This window comes from Salmo salar, chromosome ssa25 (genome assembly GCF_905237065.1).
Source record: "Salmo salar chromosome ssa25, Ssal_v3.1, whole genome shotgun sequence".
In the NCBI taxonomy this organism is placed as follows: domain Eukaryota; kingdom Metazoa; phylum Chordata; class Actinopteri; order Salmoniformes; family Salmonidae; genus Salmo; species Salmo salar.
The window spans coordinates 1,172,995-1,193,570 of record NC_059466.1 but is presented as its reverse complement, the minus strand read 5'-3'; the positions used below and the strand labels follow the sequence as shown (position 1 = coordinate 1,193,570).

The 20,576-nt window shown below is 41.7% G+C and overlaps 1 protein-coding gene across 1 annotated transcript; it reads right to left on the bottom strand.

The window, feature by feature from the left end:
- Nucleotides 1–15,482: 15,482 nt before the first annotated feature.
- LOC106586041 (zinc finger protein ZIC 5) lies at nt 15,483–20,576 on the bottom strand. The gene is made up of 2 exons (XM_014172834.2): nt 19,335–20,576; nt 15,483–17,659 (listed from the first exon to the last, which is right to left on the bottom strand). The coding sequence occupies exons 1-2, from the start codon at nt 20,392–20,394 to the stop codon at nt 17,220–17,222; spliced, it is 1,500 nt and encodes a 499-aa protein (XP_014028309.1). The 5' UTR covers nt 20,395–20,576; the 3' UTR covers nt 15,483–17,219.

The window sequence follows — 20,576 nt, the reverse complement described above, 5'->3', positions numbered from 1 at the left end:
GTCAAATTAACGTTGAGTTATATTTTGTACATGTAGGTCTAACTTGCCGCATATTCCGTCTGAAATGTGTATCAGCTATTAGCAAAACAGTGCACTCCTTATGAACAGGTGAAAGGCTGGCGCGCACATGGGCACATACACACCTTGTTATTAACGCAACTGCGTGAACACAGACAGCGAGATGCTCAGCCAACAATCACATTCCAACTCTCTCTCCGTCCCCGGGTTCCCAGTTCGAGTTTATGTTGCATGTTCTAGCTCATTTCCACTCGCTGTCGTGTTTGTTAGCACTCATCAGTATTTGGGCGACAGACAGACGGGGTGTTTTTAGGGAACTCTTGAGTGAAGGCTTCATTTCATCCCTAATTTCTTGAACCCTGCTATCGTGGTTGTCATGCTTGTCCAACTCTTGAATGTTGACTAAACCGTTTATTATTTTAGGGGGACGATCAACTGCAGTGTGATGGTGACTGACTTGTGACATGCCTCGCATTGTCCCATGGACAATAAGTCTATAGGGAAATGAATGGAATGTTTATGGAAAAGTTCCGCTTAATTCTACTGGATCCATGGGTATTATGACCATTCATGTTTTTCAAGTTTGCAAGTTAGGCTATTTATAATACACGATGACCGTCGGCTATAGGCCTTAGAGGAAAACTATCCTTTGGTGTTTGTTTCATTAGTCAATTGTTGATATATTCCCAAAAATGTTTTGATGTCAGCAATCACGTTTTCAAGATATATAACTTTCAAAATACAGAAATACAACTGGTATTATGCATCATACTGGCTGTATTTCTGTATTTTTGAAAGTTATATATCTTGCTGACATGCAAAACAATTGGCTAATGAAACAAATGTATTTTATTTAACCTTTATTTAAATACCAAAAGGGTGGAATTTTCCTTTAAGTTATGAGATGGGATAGCTCCACACCCTTACAGAAAGGGAACAGGGACTCTAGTTGGCAACAGTCTTTTCTGATAACAAATAATTATTGTCAGAATGATTTCAAAAATATATATTTTAAGTTGGGCAAATCAGCTGGTTGAGGACAAATTTCTTATGTATATACTAATTTTCTTCATTTCAAATCAAAGATTACACAAACTGTTTGCTGTTGTTTTGCCTCCATAATTCAAGTAGCTTGTTGGTTAGATGCAATATTTTTTTTCTTCTGCATGTCAAAAACGGAATGATAAAAAGCTGTTCTCACACAATGCATAAAACATTTGCTACAAGTTTATAAACGCGTTATTCGTCACGGAACAAATATCCCTAAGAGAAGATGTTTGTTGTTTTGTACATTATTCATTACATTTATTATCGATTTTAAAAAGAAATATATCGTCGCGCGTCTCCTTGTGTGTCTAGTCTTAGGGCCTACTTCAGGGTTCGAGCAGTATATGATATTATGTGTGGTAATCCAATTAAACACGATAACCCAGCACTGGCACTTCATATTCTATTCATTTTCTTACATTCTTGACAAGCGTACTTGCTTTATGTGAAAGAGGGAGTCAAGGACACTTATCTCAAGAGATACTATGGTCTGTAGAGCCTCTACTTCAAAAGTTTGAAAGAATTGCAACATTGTCCATACACTAGTTAAGCTTTTGAGGTGTTTTTCTTTTTTGATGTCATGTTTTCGTTTAATACAACCGTTTAATAAATACAACACTTTAAATGAACATTAAGGTTACCTATCATTGCTAATTTTGATTCGCAATATCAACCTATGCCTGCATGTAAAGTAGAACTGCTCAATTGTCCGTTTTTTATTTTTTTTATTTTTTTGCTAATTCAATTGTTCTCAGTGTCAATACAACACTTGTACTTATTATTGTTCGTTTCCGTTCATGTGTAACATGGTGTTAAGACAGCCTAGGTAACTGATGATGCAGCTCTACTAGTGATGGATAACTGATGGGACAGAATGAACAATTTATCCCCTGTATTTCTAATACATTTAAATTCATTAGAACGGTGATAGGCTACTCTTTACATGAAAACTTGCTACAGTGGCCTACAGTTGTCTGTGTGAGAACCTTTTACTGTTGTGGAACGTCAAATGTAGAATCCAACGATGTGTTAATGTGAGTGGATTAATTTTTGGGGGGCTAAAATGGGCAGTGCAGTGCATTTAATCGATTAATTAGCCATTTAATAATGGCAAAAACAATTTATTGCAACATTATTGACATATTGCAATATTTGAAATGTTACATCTAAATAGCTGTGAAATGACTTTATATTGGCCCATGTCGCTCGGGAACTAACTTATTAATATTTCGTTGCAAGTAAGCCATTGTCAGTGGTGACAATGATTGGTAATTTAATATGGGTAGGCCTACAAACTAAATTCGGAGAGAATGTGTGAAGAACGAGTTTAGCCTATAATGTGATAACCAACAGCGCAGTGAAATTTTCAAAACATCTCTTGGCTATATTGTGTGTATGGTATTCAAAAATGACAGGTAACTGACACTAATGCGCTCTCTATGGAGCGTTCTCCGAGGGGAACTAAAGTAAATGGGGATGCACTTAATGAAGCTCCACTTGCCCTCTGAGTCGCCAGCACAGTATGCAGCAGCGAAGTTTGGATCAAACTTCATGAATTCTGTGCGTCGTAAAATGTTGTAGTCTATCAACACAAACCGAATCATTGATACTCGGGATATTGGTTTTATTAGACCTTTAGGGTGATATGGGCGAATGTTTTTCATATAGGCTTACTTAAACTACTATTTTGGGGACTTGAAATATTTAGGCCTAAGTCCAAAACTAGGCTACTTTCATAAACTTGTATTATTTCATCCGTGGAGGAATTTCGCCAAGGTAAAATGAGAGCTGCCAGAGGTCGGCCTATATTTATGGTAGGCCTATTCAATTTTGTTTTGTGTTCTAGTTAAAATGTTTACAATATTTTTTTTTTACTGTATGTAACTGTATATCTTATCGGCTAATAATCATTTATTCATGTTGAAAATATCAAGAAATAATGTCTGTTTTGGAGTTTATATACCTTAACTTTTTTGTTGACAATTGCCTCTCTGGCATATCACACTATAAGTAAGCATAACTGACATCCGGTTGTCTCATCCAAGAACATGCTCATATTATCCTTATTATTATTATTATTATTATTATTTCCATCGTGTTTCGTTTCCTAGCTGTCACTGGTTGCCATTGTCCGGGTTTGAGCGATAGGAGACGCCGCCGCCTATACCATCCTCTCCGCACAACTCAATGCTCCACATGCCGGCGTAATGAGGGTTCCTGAGGGGCCCTCCCGGGTAAGGAGGTGAGGTAACCCTGCCACGGACAGCCAGCCGCACGCTCCAACACCTCCATTCGCCTGCTCCCCCGGGCCGCGCCTGCCGAAGCCCCTTCACCGAGAGTTCACGTCCAGCGCGCAAGTTTTGACAACGATAATGATGCGCTCAGTGAGAACGATAAAGGAGGAGGTTGGGTGTATATTTGAATGTTTGAGAGAATCTAGGGAAATGACGGAATGTTATGACTTCTTCGGGGACCCACTTGTACCAGGACCAATTTGCAGCGAGTATGCTATGCCTATGTGCCTGAATTCAGCTAAGCTCGATAAATGAATCCCATGCCACAAATCTTACATTGCCTTACCTCTTAAATAATTACCGTGCAATTAGTGATATTGCTCAAGGCAAGGGTGCAAGTATTCTGGAGGACAGTATGAGGGCACTGATCACCACTTAACTCATATGATGTGACCCCACACACCTCTATCCAGGTAGCCTAATGAACATGCTTAACAGATCCCTCCTGTCGCTGTAAATACTATTTAATGCTTAGTCTAACTGCCTGTCTATAGCCTAAATCAAATCCAACCCAAATTGACTACTTAGTCAGACTCTTTGCACATATATTTAAAAAAAAATACATAAAATGACTTATAACCACCTCTGAACTAAGACTGTCTGGTTGAGGATGTGCTCTGCTTGCTATGATGCCTTGCCACCAAGATCGGTGGGGTTCGTTAGCAAGATCTGCTGTCATTTACCATCGCTAGTGTCAGGGAAGGGCCAAAAGGTGCCGGTCCCTAATGGGGATGGCCTAATTACACTATTAGTCTTCTGATTGGGACAGTCCACTCCTATGTGACCTGAGGGACCAACTGAGACACAGCATTAGGGCCATCATCAGCTTGATAGGACACCCTGGACTCACTCCAATTCGCACACCGGCCCAACAGATCCACAGATGACACAATCTCTATTGCGCTCCACACTGCCCTTTCCCATCAGGACAAAAGGAACACCTATGTGAGAATTCTGTTAATTGACTACAGCTTAGCGTTCAACACCAGAGTGCCCTCCAAGGTCATCACTAAGCTAAGGACCCTGGGATTAAACGTCTCCCTCTGCAACTGGATCCTAGATTTTCTGATGGGCTGCCCCCAGGTTGTGAGGGTTGGCAACAACACATCCGCCACGCTGACTCTCAACACGGGAGCTCCTCAGGGCTGCGTGCTTAGTCCCTTCTTATACTCCCTGTTCACCAATGACTGCGTGGCTGCACACAACTCCAACACCATCATTAATACGGTGGTAGGCCTGATCACCGACGACAATGAGACAGCCTACAGGGAGGAAGTCAGGACAACAACCTCTCCATCAACGTCAGCAAGACAAAGGAGCTGATCGTGGACTACAGGAAATGGAGGGCCGAGCACGCCCCATCCACATCGATGGGGCTGCAGTAGAGTAGGTTGCGAGCTTCAAGTTCCTCAGTGTCCACATCACTAAGGAATTCTCATGGTCCACACACACCAACACAATTGTGAAGAGGGCACGACAATGCCTCTTTCCCTTCAGGAGGCTGTAAAGATTTGGCTTGGGCCCTCAGATCCTCAAGAAGTTATACATCTGCACCATTGAGAGCATCTTAACTTGCTGCATCACTGCCTGGAGGGTAGTGTGTTGCCCAGTACATCTGTGGGGCCTAGCTCCCTGAAATCTAGGAATTGTCAGACTCCAGTCACCCAAGTCATAGACTGTTCTCTCTGCTACTGCATGGCTAGCGGCACTGATGCGTTGTCTTGGCTGTGTGCTTAGGGTCGTTGTCCTATTAGATGTTGAACCTTCGCCCCAGTCTGAGGTCCTGAGTGCTCTGGAGCTGGTTTTCATCTTTTCCTTCATCCTGACTAGTCTCCCAGTCCCTGCCACTGAAAAACATTCCTGCAGCATGATGCTGCCAACACCATGCTTCACCGTAGGGATGGTTCCAGGTTTCCTCCAGACATGACACTTGGTATTCAGGCCAAAGAGTTCCATCTTGTTTTCATCAGAGCAGAGAATCTTGTTTTCTTTAGGTTCCTTTTGGCAAACTCCAAGAGGGCTGTCATGTGCCTTTTAACGAGGAGTGGCTTCCATCTGGCCACTCTACCATAAAGACCTGATTGGTGGAGTGCTGCAGAGATGGTTGTCCTTTCGGAACTCTGGAGCTCTGTCAGAGTGACCACTGGGTTCTTGGTCACATCCCTGACCAAGGCCCTTCTCCCCATATTGCTCAGTTTGTCCGGATGGCCAGCTCTAGGAAGAGTCTTGGTGGTTCCAAACTTCTTCCATTTAAGAATGATGAGAGGCCACTGTTCTTGAGGACCTTCAATACTGCAGACATTTCTTGGTACACTTCCTCAGGTCTGTGCCTTGACACAATCTTGTCTCGGAGCTCTACGGACAATTCCTTCGACCTCATGGCTTGGTTTTTGCTCTGACATGCACTGTCAACTGTGGGACCTTATATAAACAGGTTTGTGCCTTTCTAAATCATATCCAATCAATTGAATTTACCACAGGTGGACTCCAATTTGTAGACACATTTCAAGGATGATCCAATGGAAACAGAATGCACCTGAGCTCAATTTCAAGTATCATATCAAAGGGTCTGAATACTTATGTAAATAAGGTTTTTCCGTTTTTTATTTTTAATACATTTGCAAAATGTTTTTCGCTTTGTCATTATGGGGTATTGTGTGTAGTATTCAGTCACAAAATGTAACAAAATGTGGAAGTCAAAGGGTCTGAATACTTTCCGAGTGCAGTGTATAGCCAAGTTATTGTTACTCATTGTGTATTTATTCCCTGCAATTATTTTTTTATTGTTTTATTTTTTATTCTGCGTTGTTGGGAAGTAAGGATTTCACTGTCTACACCTGTTGTTTTCAAAGCATGTGACAAATACGATTTAATATAATTTTATTTGATTTAATTTGACAGATGTAAGTTGTTCATATCACATTTTCAATTTAGTAGCTCAAATAATCTCTGAGAAATTGACTAAAATGCTAAAATGTTACAGCCATCCCTGGTCTCCCCAATGTAGTAATTAGCTAATGGTAAATTTGCTAGCCGTTCCTGTAATACGCCCACCCATCCTGTCCAACCAACCACTATCCTTTCATTTTTTGCTTCAGTAACCTTCTCTCTTATACAGTGTAACCATACGAAACATACCATACTATACCATATAATTTGTAAATCGCTCTGGTTAAGAGCGTCTGCTAAATGACTTAAATGTAAATGTAAATACCAAACATAACATACCATACCAAACATAACATAATATACCATACCAAACATACCATACTATACCAAACATAACATACCATACCAAACATAACATAACATACCATACCAAACATAACATATCATACTCATGTCAGTGTCACAGATGCACCTTTACTATGTTAAGTCTTTGAGGCCAGGCTGCACCTCCACTCTGCATGGCCCTGGTGACGCAATGTGGCCCTGGTGACGCAATGTGGCCCTGGTGACGCAATGTGGCCCTGACTCGCGCCAGGGATTCTTCACCGCTAGTTTATGTGCGTATCCCCCCGGATTAGAGCCCCATTGAAGACCTGGGGGTTTGGAGTTATTTGGGGACCACGCTTGGCAAACGGCCCACAATGAGCGACAGAGGAGGAAAACAATGTAGGAGTCAGTCAGATCCCTGCCTCTGGAGGTGGAATGCCCCTGCTTGAACCAAAGCTCATTTGACCAACCATCCCAGCTGGCAAATTTGGACATTTTTTGGTTGTTTCTGTCTGTCTGGCTCTGTTTTGTTCGGCCTCTGCCTTTCTCTCACTATCTCTCTCTCTCTTTATCTCTCTACCTATTTTGTGCCACCCATACGTGTTTGTGCCACCCTCTCTCTCCTTTCTCTACCTGGTTTTGTCGATCTCTCTCCCTCTGTTTTTTATCCTCCCTTCTTTCTTGTTTGCCAGAATGATGGTCCTGCTCTCCTCTCCTCTCCAGCTGTGAGAGAAGGATTTTCTCCACTTTTGAAACTGACCTTCTTCGCAAAGTGAGGGGAAGCGTTCAGGCTCCGGCCTCTGATGTGTCAGCCATGATAGTTCCACACAAATCTGGTGGAGATCCTTCCCACTGGGCACAGATGTCAGTTCAACGTCTAGTTTTGATTTACATTTGGTTGAGTTGTCAACTAACGTGAATTCAACGTGAAATCAACAAAAAAATGTACCATGTCATTGGATTTAGATTAAAAGTTGGATTAAAACAGACAAAATGCCCTTACGTTGATTCGTTTTTGCAAATCCAATCAGTTTAATGCTTTGGTTCAACGTCATCACATAGATTTTTGGGGTTGAAATAATGTGGAAACAATGTTGATTCAACCAGTTTTTACCCAGTGGGTTATCTGTGCCCACGACGGAAGGGGTGGCTCTGGGGGGAAAAGAGGGATGAAAAATGGAGGGAGAGAGATACGGCGTATCCAAGAAGTGTCATTGAAACATTTTGACCCAATCCACAAGGCATGTAATTAAGACACAGATTTGGATAAAGCAAAAAAGATAGAGATGTTAAATTTGGTTTGGGGAAGATGGTGAATGTGATCCCTTTAAAGGTCAAGAAATCAATTTGGGGGGTTGATTTTGTTAGAGTTGAATGTATTTTTACAGGACATTGCTTTTATGGTCTTTATGCAGATCACCGCTGCATCAAAGCATGTTTTCAAAAGCACTCCTAGAATATCAGAAAACTTTCAGTTAAATTTTTGCTTACTTTTAGCTGCACATTCTTGTGCATTTTTAAAATTGAAACCTTAATAGCCTTGATAATTGACCAATGTGTCATTACAGATAATGTGCTACAAACCTGCTGACAATACCTGTTGTGATGTTTTGTCAACACCTCAAACATGTTACAACCTTTCTATACATTACCATTGCTTTGTACCTATACTAGGAGAGGCCTACACACCAACCCCTTTGTTACCAGGTGTGTTTTTTGTATTCTAACCTTACCCTAACACTAAACCAATTATATGTATTGCCTTAACTTAACCCAGCCGCTAACTATAACCATAACCAATTGGGATTGGTTGCCTAAACTTAACCAAACACTAAACAAATCACATTAGTTTCTGCCCAGGAGTAAAAGCTGCCTTCAGAACAAGATTATAATAGGAAAACTCTGCTATGCTGTTCTCATAGCAGCATTACATTTTTACAGGACCCGCTCAAGGTAAGCATGGCCCCAGTGTAACACTGTAACGCCATCCAACAAACAAACTGTGCATCTCCTAAAACATTCCCTTCCTCTCACGGGATACAACCCAACCACAACACAGTTCCACCCCCTACCACCTGGGGATCTCTTGGAAGAGCCCTGCGTTTATGGTGCATTTCCAAACAGGATTTACCCCTGTGTTTTTCTCCAAAACGCTCAGACTTTTCTGTTTTAATTTACTCGGGCCGGCACCCGTGTCTCACTGGGCCATGGCTGTGGCAGACCTGCTCTCACTTGGAGCCAAAGCCAGGCCACAGTAACTTTTCAACTGTAATTTACATAACAATGGTTAACTGTGAACTTTAATACCTTCTCACAAAGCAACTGTTTTGATAATGCAGAGGTTGTTGATTCTGCTCTTCACAAGTCCTCATTGTCAGCCCTAGCTATGGAAACACAATGTCCCTAGTATAACATAAAGGTGAATACACTAGTGTAACATTGGTGTTACCGTTGAAAAGCAGCATTATAGGGTTTTACAGGCCCCCGTCACACCCGAGGAGAGACTCGTGAAGTAGTGCACTTAAGGGCCCTATACACACCCTACGCGAACAGAGCAACTGAGTTATTTTCCTAAATTTGAGCCACACAAAAGTGTGTTGAAATACTAGAAAACTACGCTGCGTTTGTGTAAAGTGTGTTGAAATACTAAAACTACGCTGCGTTTGTGTAAAGTGTGTTGAAATACTAGAAAACTACACTGCGTTTGTGTAAAGTGTGTTGAAATACTAGAAAACTACGCTGCGTTTGTGTAAAGTGTGTTGAAATACTAGAAAACTACGCTGCGTTTGCGTAAAGTGTGTTGAAATACTAGAAAACTACGCTGCGTTTGTGTAAAGTGTGTAGCGGCCTTTAGTGTCCGGCTCATGTGGTTGTCCGTGGATGACCTTGCTTCCCTCACCTACTGCCTTGGAGTGGCTCCCAGTCCCAGGAATGGGGCCTTTGGACCAGCACCAAGTCTCTACCCCCACAGATGTTACTGAGTGTCCAGATATTATGTCAGGTTCTCTGGGATGGAGGCAGGCAGGGGGAGAGTGAGCATTGGTTTTGAGTTTGACTGGGGTGGATGCATGGCTTGGGAAGTAGCCATACAGCCAGGCAACCATACACACAGCAATATGTTTTAAGAGCACAAAATCAGTGAGGCAATCAGGAATGTGCAGATGACTAAAGCATGAATTGAAGTATTTACATGAAATGTAAAGATGAATTATTTAGCGTCAAATGGCCTCCTACATATAGTTTTCGATATCCTTTTGCATTGAAGCAAGTCTTTCTGCTCAATAAGTGCATTGTTTGGCACATAAGCCTACTGTAGGGGCTCCCGAGTGGTGCAGCGGTCTAAGGCACTGTATCGCAGTGCTAGAGGCGTCACTACAGACCCTGGTTCGATCCCGGGCTGTGTCATAACTGGCCGTGATCGAGTGTTCCCATAGGGCGGTGCAGAATTGGCCCAGCATCATCCCCTTAAGGGAGGGTTTGGCTGTGGTAGGCCGTCATTGTAAATAATAATTCGTACCTACTGACTTGCATAGTTAAATAAAAAAGAAACTGTACATTTTATTATTTTGAATAGGGCCATCAATAGGCCAATAATGACAACAAGGGGAAAGTGTTTTTGTTTAGGATAAGGAATCTGATTCAAGTTTAGAAATATTTCTTAAATAAATTGTCTATGTAAGTTCGATCAGTTGATATAGCCTAATAATGGAATTGATATTTGGTTTGTATTATAAGTTTTTACCTTTTGCACTTTGGAACATTTACAATGATTCATACTTTACAGACAATAAAAAGAATGGGTAGTATTGAGCAGCTCATCGATTTCCGTTCGTCCGAATAGTTCAACGTAGACATGTAGATCATCAAACTCATTCAGGTGATTCCCTTGAGAGGACAAGTTCAAAAGAATGGGCCTACTTTATTACTAACAGAAGAATAATATAATAAGAAATTGACAACGTTTTTAGGCCTATGCGTGGCTATTTTAATTGAAAATACAGTTGATCATTATAATTAACAGATTTGCTATAGCCTACTAAAATAATGAATGTATTACATCACTGAATCTTTCGTGGATGTAGGCTATATATAACCCTAATATCTAGGCTATAGACCTTAACAATGACAATCTATCGATATTGTTCACTTTTCTAATATTTGGGTGTTTAATCACAATTTTATGAAAAATAACACTTCTTCAGAATAATAAACTGACGCAGGAGAAGTTTTCAAAGTAGACACCTCCTAAATTGTTTTGGTTGACATGCTGGTCTTACTTTAATGTTGGCACTGCCCCCCCACCCAACTCTGCAACTGAGGCCAGTGCATTTGTATTTGCCGACGGTTTTGTTTGTAAAGTAACAAAATAGGCTCCCTTTGAAGTCATTAGGCATGCTCCACACGTGAGAACACTTGTTTGGCGCAAAACTGTGCTACCAAAATGAACTTTACCTCCTTTTTGAGTACTTTTGAATGAATGTTCTAAATACGAGATTGAAACATTGAGGATCATGTTGTTGGTACACTGTGCAAACAAGACGAGTCACAGGCAAACAAAACCTGATTGTAGGCTATCAACCCGCTGGGTTTTCCACTATAACGGTATAACAAAAATCAAGCTTTTCACAGCTAATTACAAATAAATGATGATGTGCTCACAAAGTAATTGATTTAATGAAGTTCCGATGAAACTATTAAAACCGGGTATAGGTCAGGACAGTCCCCCCCCCCGGCGTGCCCATTTTCGGATGTTTAACTCTACCACTCCTTTCGGAAAGACATCGGGGCTAATAGGTGAAACCACAGCTGCTCGAGTGAGGGTCGAGGGGAAAAAGTACTCCTCCTTTTATGCGTCCAGACCACGAACAGCCACTCACCCAGTCCCTAATCTAACAGGACAACACATTTCTCGAACTTTCCCCATGCTTTCAAACATGCATCATTGAGTTCAAGCGGAATTCGCCCACGTCCGTTCTCTAAAGTTTCCCTACTGGACCAGAAAGATTCGATCCTTACACTCTATAAAAGTCGCTAGTTCAGCCAGGATCTTTTCATTTTTTGACAGGTCGGCGCGTAGGCTACATAAGTACTCACTGTGCGCTGAGCAGAAAACATTGCCTATGTCCGCTGTCTCGATAAATCTTTGGCGGTTTGGAAGGTGGGAGCTGACCGGGTGATGTAGGATGTTCAACTGCAACTGGATTCTACCGTTTTCTCACTTATTCATGTAACTTAAGACACTAGCCAGGTAGGGTGCTAGGAAGAGTTTGGCAAAATGCCTAGATAATGAACATGTGCCCAGTTTTCTGGGTCTTGCCTGCATAGCACGCTGAGGAGGGAGCAACTGAATCGTTATATCAGATGTAAGAAAGTCAGAGACTGTCTGTCTGACACCAAATAGACAACATGAGGGTTTAAAATGTACACATATGTTTCCATCATGGGATGTGTTGGGATAGAGGAGCTTGACCCTCACAGTGCATGGTGTTTTAGAAAGAGTGACAAATGGCAGCTTGGTCCAGACAAATCATTTTGCAGGGGGAAAATGACAACCATTTGTTATGCAATACATTATAAGATAGAAACGCATACAATAATAACGAGATAATATTTGATATATTAATCTGCATTAACCTAAATGTTGATGGCCTTTTGTACAATGACGACAATGTAGAATAATCGAATAGCCTATCCCTCGACGCTATTGTCTTCAACAAGTGTTTTGTAATGCTCACGTCCTTGTTGATATAATTGAAAACAAATTACTAAAATAGGCACCACCAATCATCTGAATATATTGCAATGTATTTCATTATGAACAATTAAAATATTAATGACATGTCTGTTATATTGTCATAATTGGTTATGAATTAATCCCATGATATATTTTATCACAAGATATATTTGCAATAACTTTAAATTATTGCATCATTACACAAGTGTATCCCAGACAAATCGGGAGTTGTAAATTGAATCGACAAGGAGACAAAACTAGGCTAACCTTGTGAGCTTCGCCTTTCATTGGCAGAGGTACGGGGACAAAGGGGAGGCATTGCTCGCTTACAATCACTTTAATTAACATCAGCTTCAAAAGTTAGGGAGAAAATAAAAAAAAGATGAGAGCCCTCCAAATTCTGTCCACTTGACGGGGTTTTCAGGTGGTAAACCTCACTATTTATCCTAGGGCTTTTAGGCTAAAACATTCTAAACCTGTCTCACCACCAAAGGTAATAGTTTAGCCACAATTATGTTGTCAGACACATGAAGAATGGGATGTTTGATATTTTGAGAGGGAAACGTTTCTGTCAGCCAGCGGGGCAAAGCCGTCGCAATGTGCTGCTTTTCGACTGACTTGGGAAGTGTACAATTTGTGTAGGCAACCTTGTTTTCTTAGTCCCAATATTCTTATTATGTGTATCCTGAATTATCATATATATAAAGTTGGCATCCCATGAGATGCTTTTGTAAAGAATCAAGTATGAACCATAACTTTAAGTGGAGCAAAGATGTTGCTGTTTTATCTGAGGCACAGGTGCAATGGACCAAATAGGCTACATCTTAGTTGGTTATATTATAAGGGAACAGAAACTCAGTAGGCCTATAGCCAAAAAGACTAGGTCTAGACCACAAACAATTGTATTTATGCTCTGTGTGCTGAACTTCAGAGAGAATGGTAATTCTTGTAAAATCTGACAAGACAACATTTGTTTTGGTCCTACGGTCGTCTCCGAAATGATCATTCAGCCCTTCTAAAGGGCGAAATGAGAGAGAGGGCGAGAACAAGCGGCGTTTTCCCCGCGACTTCTGCTTTGTCCTTGCCAAAGTGGCGTCTGCATGTCTGACTCGGCCGGTTACTGATTTGCAGGCGGCGTGGTAAGGTGGGCCATGTAAGTGATTTCCACGGGCATCCCACTAAAGGAGAACAAATCGCTGACAAAGGAGAGCCTTTCCCATTCAGTGCCGTCGTTAGGACAACCCAAAACTATTCCTCAGATAATAAGTTCTACTTCAAAGCGTTTCTCATTGAACGGTGACTGCTTCACTCCTTTTTATTAAGTCCGCCCTTTTCACGCCGAGGGAACTATCTCTTTGGTTATTTTTCATCGTGTTTATTTTGCAACATTCACGGAGCACTTGTTTTAAATAAATAGAAGAGGATTTCGCCTTTGTCCAAATAAGGGTTTATGGATAAAAGGAGAGGCGACAAAAAAAGCGAGACGATTGCTTGTTTTCAATAAAACTTGATTGTCTTCCATAAAACGTGTTTGCTGACAAAGTCGGAGAAAAAGTGAACATTGACTTAACCAACGTTTCAAGCAAGGTCAATTTAACTGCCTTGTGAGGGAGATTAATGTTAGAGATTCTGTCATTTTTTTGTTGCGTTGATCAATTGTCATAGCAATCAGTGCTTCATATTGGTAAGCCTACATCTCAACACATAAGTCTGCTTTTTCACTCAGTGTGGAATGAAACTTTGTACCGGTTGATTAGGTGCTTGTTTGTGTGTTTTTTTTCTGTTCAGAGATGGATGCGCAACCCTTGCATCCTCTTTTTGCAGCTTGTTCTACATGACACAGAAACCAGACTCAAGAGGCCATCTCATGCTAAGGGATAAAGACTAAACACTCTCACAAATGTTACTTATGGAGTGCAAAGGCAGCATTGGATCAAGCATTCTATTATTTCACTAATTTCATTGTAATTGGCACACTATTTGAGACAATTGAAGTTCACCTGTGCCGGTTGTAGGCCTGAATGTATAAATTCACCTTTTTGCCTATTCTTTGCCCATCTTATAGCACCATACATTTTCACATAAAAAATAGCAAAACAACAATAGAGTGTGTCCCTGCATTCCATCTTCCGTCAACAATATATGGGGGCAAAACAAGAACAGCACAGGCTGTTCTTGTTTTGCCCTTTTATGTGAAAATATAGGGCTGTCTGTGTCGACACATGAGTCTTTTTGGGGGAGAAGGTGCACTGTGCGCTTTGATGATCGTCCATTTAGTGGCAGTTAGTGTTTTTTTTTACCAGACATATTCAAATGTGAGCGGCTCGTTCCCCAATTGTCATAGAATTCCTAACGCACCATGAAGAGTGTCAAAGCGGCGGGCCTTCGGCTCAGAAGTATATCAGGTCTTTGAAGTGGTGCAGGACTCGCTTTGGTCAATTTTAATTCTATACATTGGACAGGGGCGACGTTTAAAGTGAGATTTTGCCTTTTAATGGAGGAAATAAGACGGGGACTTGTTTTATATACTTCGTACAAGGTCCTGCGTATTGTCAGATCTTTTATATTTAATTTTTACCATGGATGATTCATGCCTCGGTTGCTTGTGTTGTCCCACTTTTTAGAGACAACATTAGGGGGCTATACGTTTCCCCATTTGCTCTGCTGATTGGTTTATTTATGCCAGCCCCTTCTTGGGCCTGTTGTATGTGAGTTACTACTTAATAGTGAAAACTTTAACTGTCAATAATTATGAATTTTTCTTTGGCAATGTGTTTGTAGCCTAAGTTACTTCGATCGTCTGTAGGCTGTAATAATGTGATAACAGCTATACAAGGTGCGGCAGGTAGCCTAGTGGTTAGAGCGTTGGGCCAGTAACCGAAAGTTTGCTAAATCGAATCCCTGAGCTGACAATGTAAAAATCTGTCGTTCTGCACCTGAACAAGGCAGTTAACCCACTGTTCCTAAGCCGACATTGTAAATAAAAATGTGTTCTTAACTGACTTGCCTAGTTAAATAAAACAATAAAACAACTGATTTGACCAGCAGTTGCGTTTACTGCATGTAAACAAGTACATTCTATATCTTCTTGATTAAGGAATGGCATCCGGCACTGGCAGGCCTCCTGAATTCCACGAAGAAACAATAAAGTTATGCAAACCAAGAAACATCTATTAACTCGGCCTTGTGTGTTTATTCAGCTTTAGCTTGAATTTATACTGTCAATTGGATCACGAACATCAAGGGTCTGCACAATCATAGCTGTTTCATCAACACTTTTTATCCAACATAACCAACGGCACCACGCACCTCATAGAGAAAAACACAGTCACTGCAAAGGGCATGCGAGAGGAGGGACGTTTCACATTACACTGCCTATATTCAAGTAAAGAATAATACTTTACACTGCCTATATTCAAGTAAAGAATAATACTTTTTCTTTTACAGAACAAGATCAAAAGCATCAGTAAGCTACTACTTATTCACCAAAATGTACATTATTATTCTTTGGTGTCTCTGTAAATCCAGTACAACATTAATACCAGCAAATAAATTACAATGTACAAAACAACAGTCTTCGTAATTAAGACTAAGAACAACAATCACGAGCATTAATACAATTATATACAAATCCGACCGTTAGGGACAAAACCTGTCAGTGTACATATTTATGGTCTCGAAGGACTTATTCGTAGGCTACTCTTTAACGAGTGAAAAACACTGGTGTAATTTTTTTTGCATCAAATATAGTCTTAAATACTTCTTAAATAGCCTAGGACAAAAAAATATATATCCTAACTTAGTCATTGTATTAATATCAAAACTACGTATGAACCCTTTAAGACACTTAGCTGTTAGCCATGATTATTTTGATTCCTGTTTATGACTTAATTGGGTCATGTGTGTGCGACATGTCTCTCGCTCTCTGCAGGTGTTCGAAATTCAATTGGATGTTTACATTAGTTCTCGCATCTACTGTGAGGTATTCAGAAGAAAAATGGAATGCAACCACCATTTTGGGATGTTTCGTGTTCAAGGCTCATGTACTTTGCGTGAGCCACAACGTCTGTTTTCTCCCTTCTGTCTGAGATTAGACATTGACGAATAAGACATGTTACACTTCGAGGGGTTGCGATCATATGGACAATGTCAATGTAAGCATAATTAAGCACTTATGACTTAATCATGTTAAAAGATGCATGCATGCATGTAAATGTAGCCCGCATATGTAGGCTATGTAGGGGTTTTTCCAAAGGCTTTTATCCTTACGAATGACATTGTATTTATGTTTTCAGTAGCCTATATTTAGGCTTCTCTTGGTCCTCTTAATATATGATTTCCTTTTCTCAAATAATACTGGTGATTGTAGCTTTTCTATATTGAGACTTGTTGATATGTTGATACATTCAGCTCTTTAGAAAGGAAACAAAGAGGGCACGTTTTAAAGGCAGTTGTTGTTATTCATCATCTGACATCCGCAGCGCTATTTCTTGCTTCATAAAGTCCAATTAATATGCTTACAGCCAGTACAGTCCTCGTGCACTTATTAGGTCTTACGCTTCGATCACACTGACAGTGTCATTGCATTATGGTACACCAGAATGACATTCATTTCCAATGAAACGCTGCGTTTGCCTTGCAGCATTGCGTTGCAGAGGCAGTTGCAGTGCGTTCGGGGTGGTGCATACGTTGATTAATCGAACTGTATGGGTCAAACTGTATGTGTATACAGCTTGACAGTAATGATAGCAGAAGGTGAATGTTGGAACTGTTGTTGCATACTTATCCAGATGATGCTGCGTCTTATTTTGCAATAACACTGTCGGTGTGTTTGAAGCGTTAGGCTACTACACATATACACATTTGAGAGACAATTTTGGGAATTATTTTTCTTCTTCTGTTTGTAAACATTAGAGCATTGTCCTTGGGTCTGAATTTCTGAAAGTGTCCTCCTCTTCAGAGTCCGTCGTTGGCACATTGCTGGATGGGGTGTGGAGATGGTTGGGTCCCCCGCTCCCCTGGCACACGTACCACTCATTAAGGTTGGTAACCTGAGGCGAGAGATTTGCTGACCGGTTCCTGTGCGGTTCGGAGGCGGGCGAAAGGGGCGCGCTGAGAAGGTTTGTAGTGGAATGGTACGAAGCGTTGGCGGAAGGGGGCGGGGGCGACTTGCAATGGACTTTCATGTGCTTTCGCAGCGAGCTGGGGTGCGTGTAGGACTTGTCACAGCCTCGGACTTTGCAGTAGTAAGGCTTGTCACTCGTGTGGACGTGTGAGTGCTTCTTCCGGTCACTGCTGTTGGCGAATTTCCTGTCGCAGCCGTCAAACTCGCACTTGAAAGGCTTCTCTCCTGGAAGAGATGGAGATGGAGACATGTATCATTAGGCTACTCATATCCAATAACTCTCCGGAAAGGGTGCATGTACCATAACATAATGTGCACTTTGTGTTTCAAAAACATGATGAAGACATTTTCTATTGGCCTTTATAAAAACATTTCGGCAAAGTCCAAGGAGAATAATAAAGTTACCAAATGGATAGGACCATTAACCATTTCTATGACATCAACAATATATTCCCAGCAAACAGCAATGTCAATTCCTTTTCATTTGGCCTATACTAACTATTATGGATGTTTCCACTTATTCAACGTGGACGTCCACATGCTCTATCCAAACTAGGACTATAATTGAATCCATCGCGTAACTGCCTGGTAACATAGCACTTCCCGCAGTAATTACTCCATAAATGGTCGGTGTGGCAGCCCATTCTGCCGCAAGGGCTTCCTGTCCGACATACCATGTCTATTATACATCTACTCCCGCCGCCACTCCTCTCCCACATGTACTAGGCATGTTCCTGACTGACTGACTTACATGAAACACAGGGTGGCCCGTGGGCTAACCTGCGTCAACGCGTGGGGGAAATGTGTAGCCTATACAGTAATGAGGAAACAAGTGCATTGGTAGGCCTAAATTGATGTATTTTTTTATCAAGATAATCCTATATGTTGTAATGCTTGTATTGTCACATGATTTCATGATTGTAAAATGGACAATTCAAAATATAAAAAACATGCACCAGGCTATCAAGATCTCATGCTTTCAAAGCATGGATATGGTGTTGGAGCAGCCCCTTCCCTCTGGGCACACATCAGTCTTGGGAGCCATTTGCTTTCCAAACAGGCCAGCCCTTAATGACACACTGGCTTCATCTTCAATAAGTAGTCGTGTGAGTTATAAGTTGGAAAGTTTACCTGCTTTGCAGGCTATTCGGTAACATAGCACGCGCGGCACTGCACACTGTATTGCATCACACTACAAGTGTTTAGACTGTTTTGCATTAACGGCATGCTGTTGTTGGCCTATAATGGCAAGTTCTAGGCTACTGTTTATCAATTTGGAAGCAAAGTGGCCCGTTTTCGCTTTGTTGTTTATCTTCAGCCTGCAATTATTGTGAGTCAAGTTTCGATGTGGTTATCATCAGCCTACAACACAGTCTAAAACTGTTATAACTTCAACCAAAAAATAGATGGTTTAATTTTCACCCGGAGCTCGATATAGTAGCGTATAAAATCAGTACATAGAGATTGACCTGATGGTTGTTTCTGCTGCGACGATTCGATAAATCAACATAGCAGTAACATGAGCCATAAAGGCGTAAACGTCTTCTACGGACTACACGTGGTATTCACTCACTTGGAAATAAGTAAGCAAGTTTCACAAACCATATGGCATAACCACCCACGTCTAGTTTCAATGTCTAACAAGCTTATGTTTCAGAAACTGTACATCAAATCAGGCGATGCCTTGGCTCGACTGTATGAATAGTTAGTTGTATTCGATTAAATCTCGTTCCCGTTACTTTTACGCAGTTAAAAATACAACTTTTCACAATACATATTTGTTGTCTACAACGAAAAGTTTCTTTAAAAGTGTCCACGCTTCTAAGCTACTATGATTACAGATATCTATTTCTGTTTTTTTGATGCAGCTCTAAAATAATACGGGCGCACTTTCACTGACCTGTGTGTGTCCTTTTATGAATCTTTAGATTCTCCGAGCGAGCGAACACTTTTCCACAGCCGGGGAAAGGACAAGGGAAGGGTTTCTCTCCCGTGTGAACTCGGATGTGGTTTATTAGTTTGTACTTCGCCTTAAAAGCTTTCCCCTCGCGTGGACATTCCTCCCAGAAGCAGACGTGACTGTTCTGCTCCGGTCCCCCGACGTGCTCCACGGTGACATGGTTGACCAGCTCATGCATGGTGCTGTAAGTTTTGGAGCAGGGCTTCTTTGAAGTTTGCTCTTGATCAATCCATTTGCAGATTAACTCTTGCTTGATGGGCTGCCTCATGTATCTCAAAAACGCCCCCGCGGCTCCGTGAGGAGCAGAAGCGATGTTCACATTGAGGTTCATGGAGTTGTAGCTGTGGAGAGAAGAAGGTCCATAATGCTCGGGCCTGTGGACGAAGTGCTCTGGCCTGCCGTAGATGTCCCCCGGTAGACCCAAACGCATCTGCCCGTTGAGGGCATGGTGATGGTGATGGTGGGCACCTGGTGCTGCCTGGTCGTGGAGTCCAGAGAAAAGTGGAAGGGCACAAGTCTCGGCGTGCCCATAAGCACCTGTTGGGGAGATGAACATGCCATGGTGATGAGGGGAGGAGGCTGAACTATGCTGGTCGCCAAGTGCATGCATAGCCGAGGCTGAGAGTTCTCTCCTGAGGATGTAGTCCCTGCTGTTAGAGTAGCCTGGGTGAGGAGCCACGGGGTAACCAACTGTGGTCTGAGTAGAAGTGAAGGATGCTGCTGCCGCTGCGACGGTCTGGGCTTCAGGATAGCTCTGAATATGCTGAGAGGGGCTAAGTTTGAGAGCATTTGTCTGTGCCATGTGCTCGGGTCCAAATGGAGTGAGTGCCACTCCGGGGTCGTTGCCCATCTCTCCAGGGTGGTGGTGAGCATGGTGGGAGTGAGGGTGATGCCCCCCTAGCCCCGGGAAGCCTGTCATATTCTGATGAGGAAGAGGTTGAGTCGCTGCCAAATCCGCTAATCTTATCGCCGGATTCCTCTTGCTCAAAGGGGACTCCATTACTAACTACACTGTCAAGTCCATCCACTCTCACCACTATTGTTTCTCCCCCCACCACCGCGATTTTCTAAAACATTAAAATATATGTATATAAGCGGTCTATATAACTTATTTTGTCCTGCCTCCAACTCTGCTTGTTCCTTTCCCCACTCTGTCCTCAAGCGATTGGCAGAACATACAAC

Excerpts from the sequence above, each read along its gene's own strand:
- LOC106586041 (XM_014172834.2), bottom strand. The coding sequence starts at position 20,394 with ATGGAGTCCCCTTTGAGCAAGAGGAATCCGGCGATAAGATTAGCGGAT. Across the intron at positions 17,660-19,334 it reads TCATAAAAGGACACACACAG|GAGAGAAGCCTTTCAAGTGC; the intron begins GTCAGTGAAAGT and ends CATCTCTTCCAG.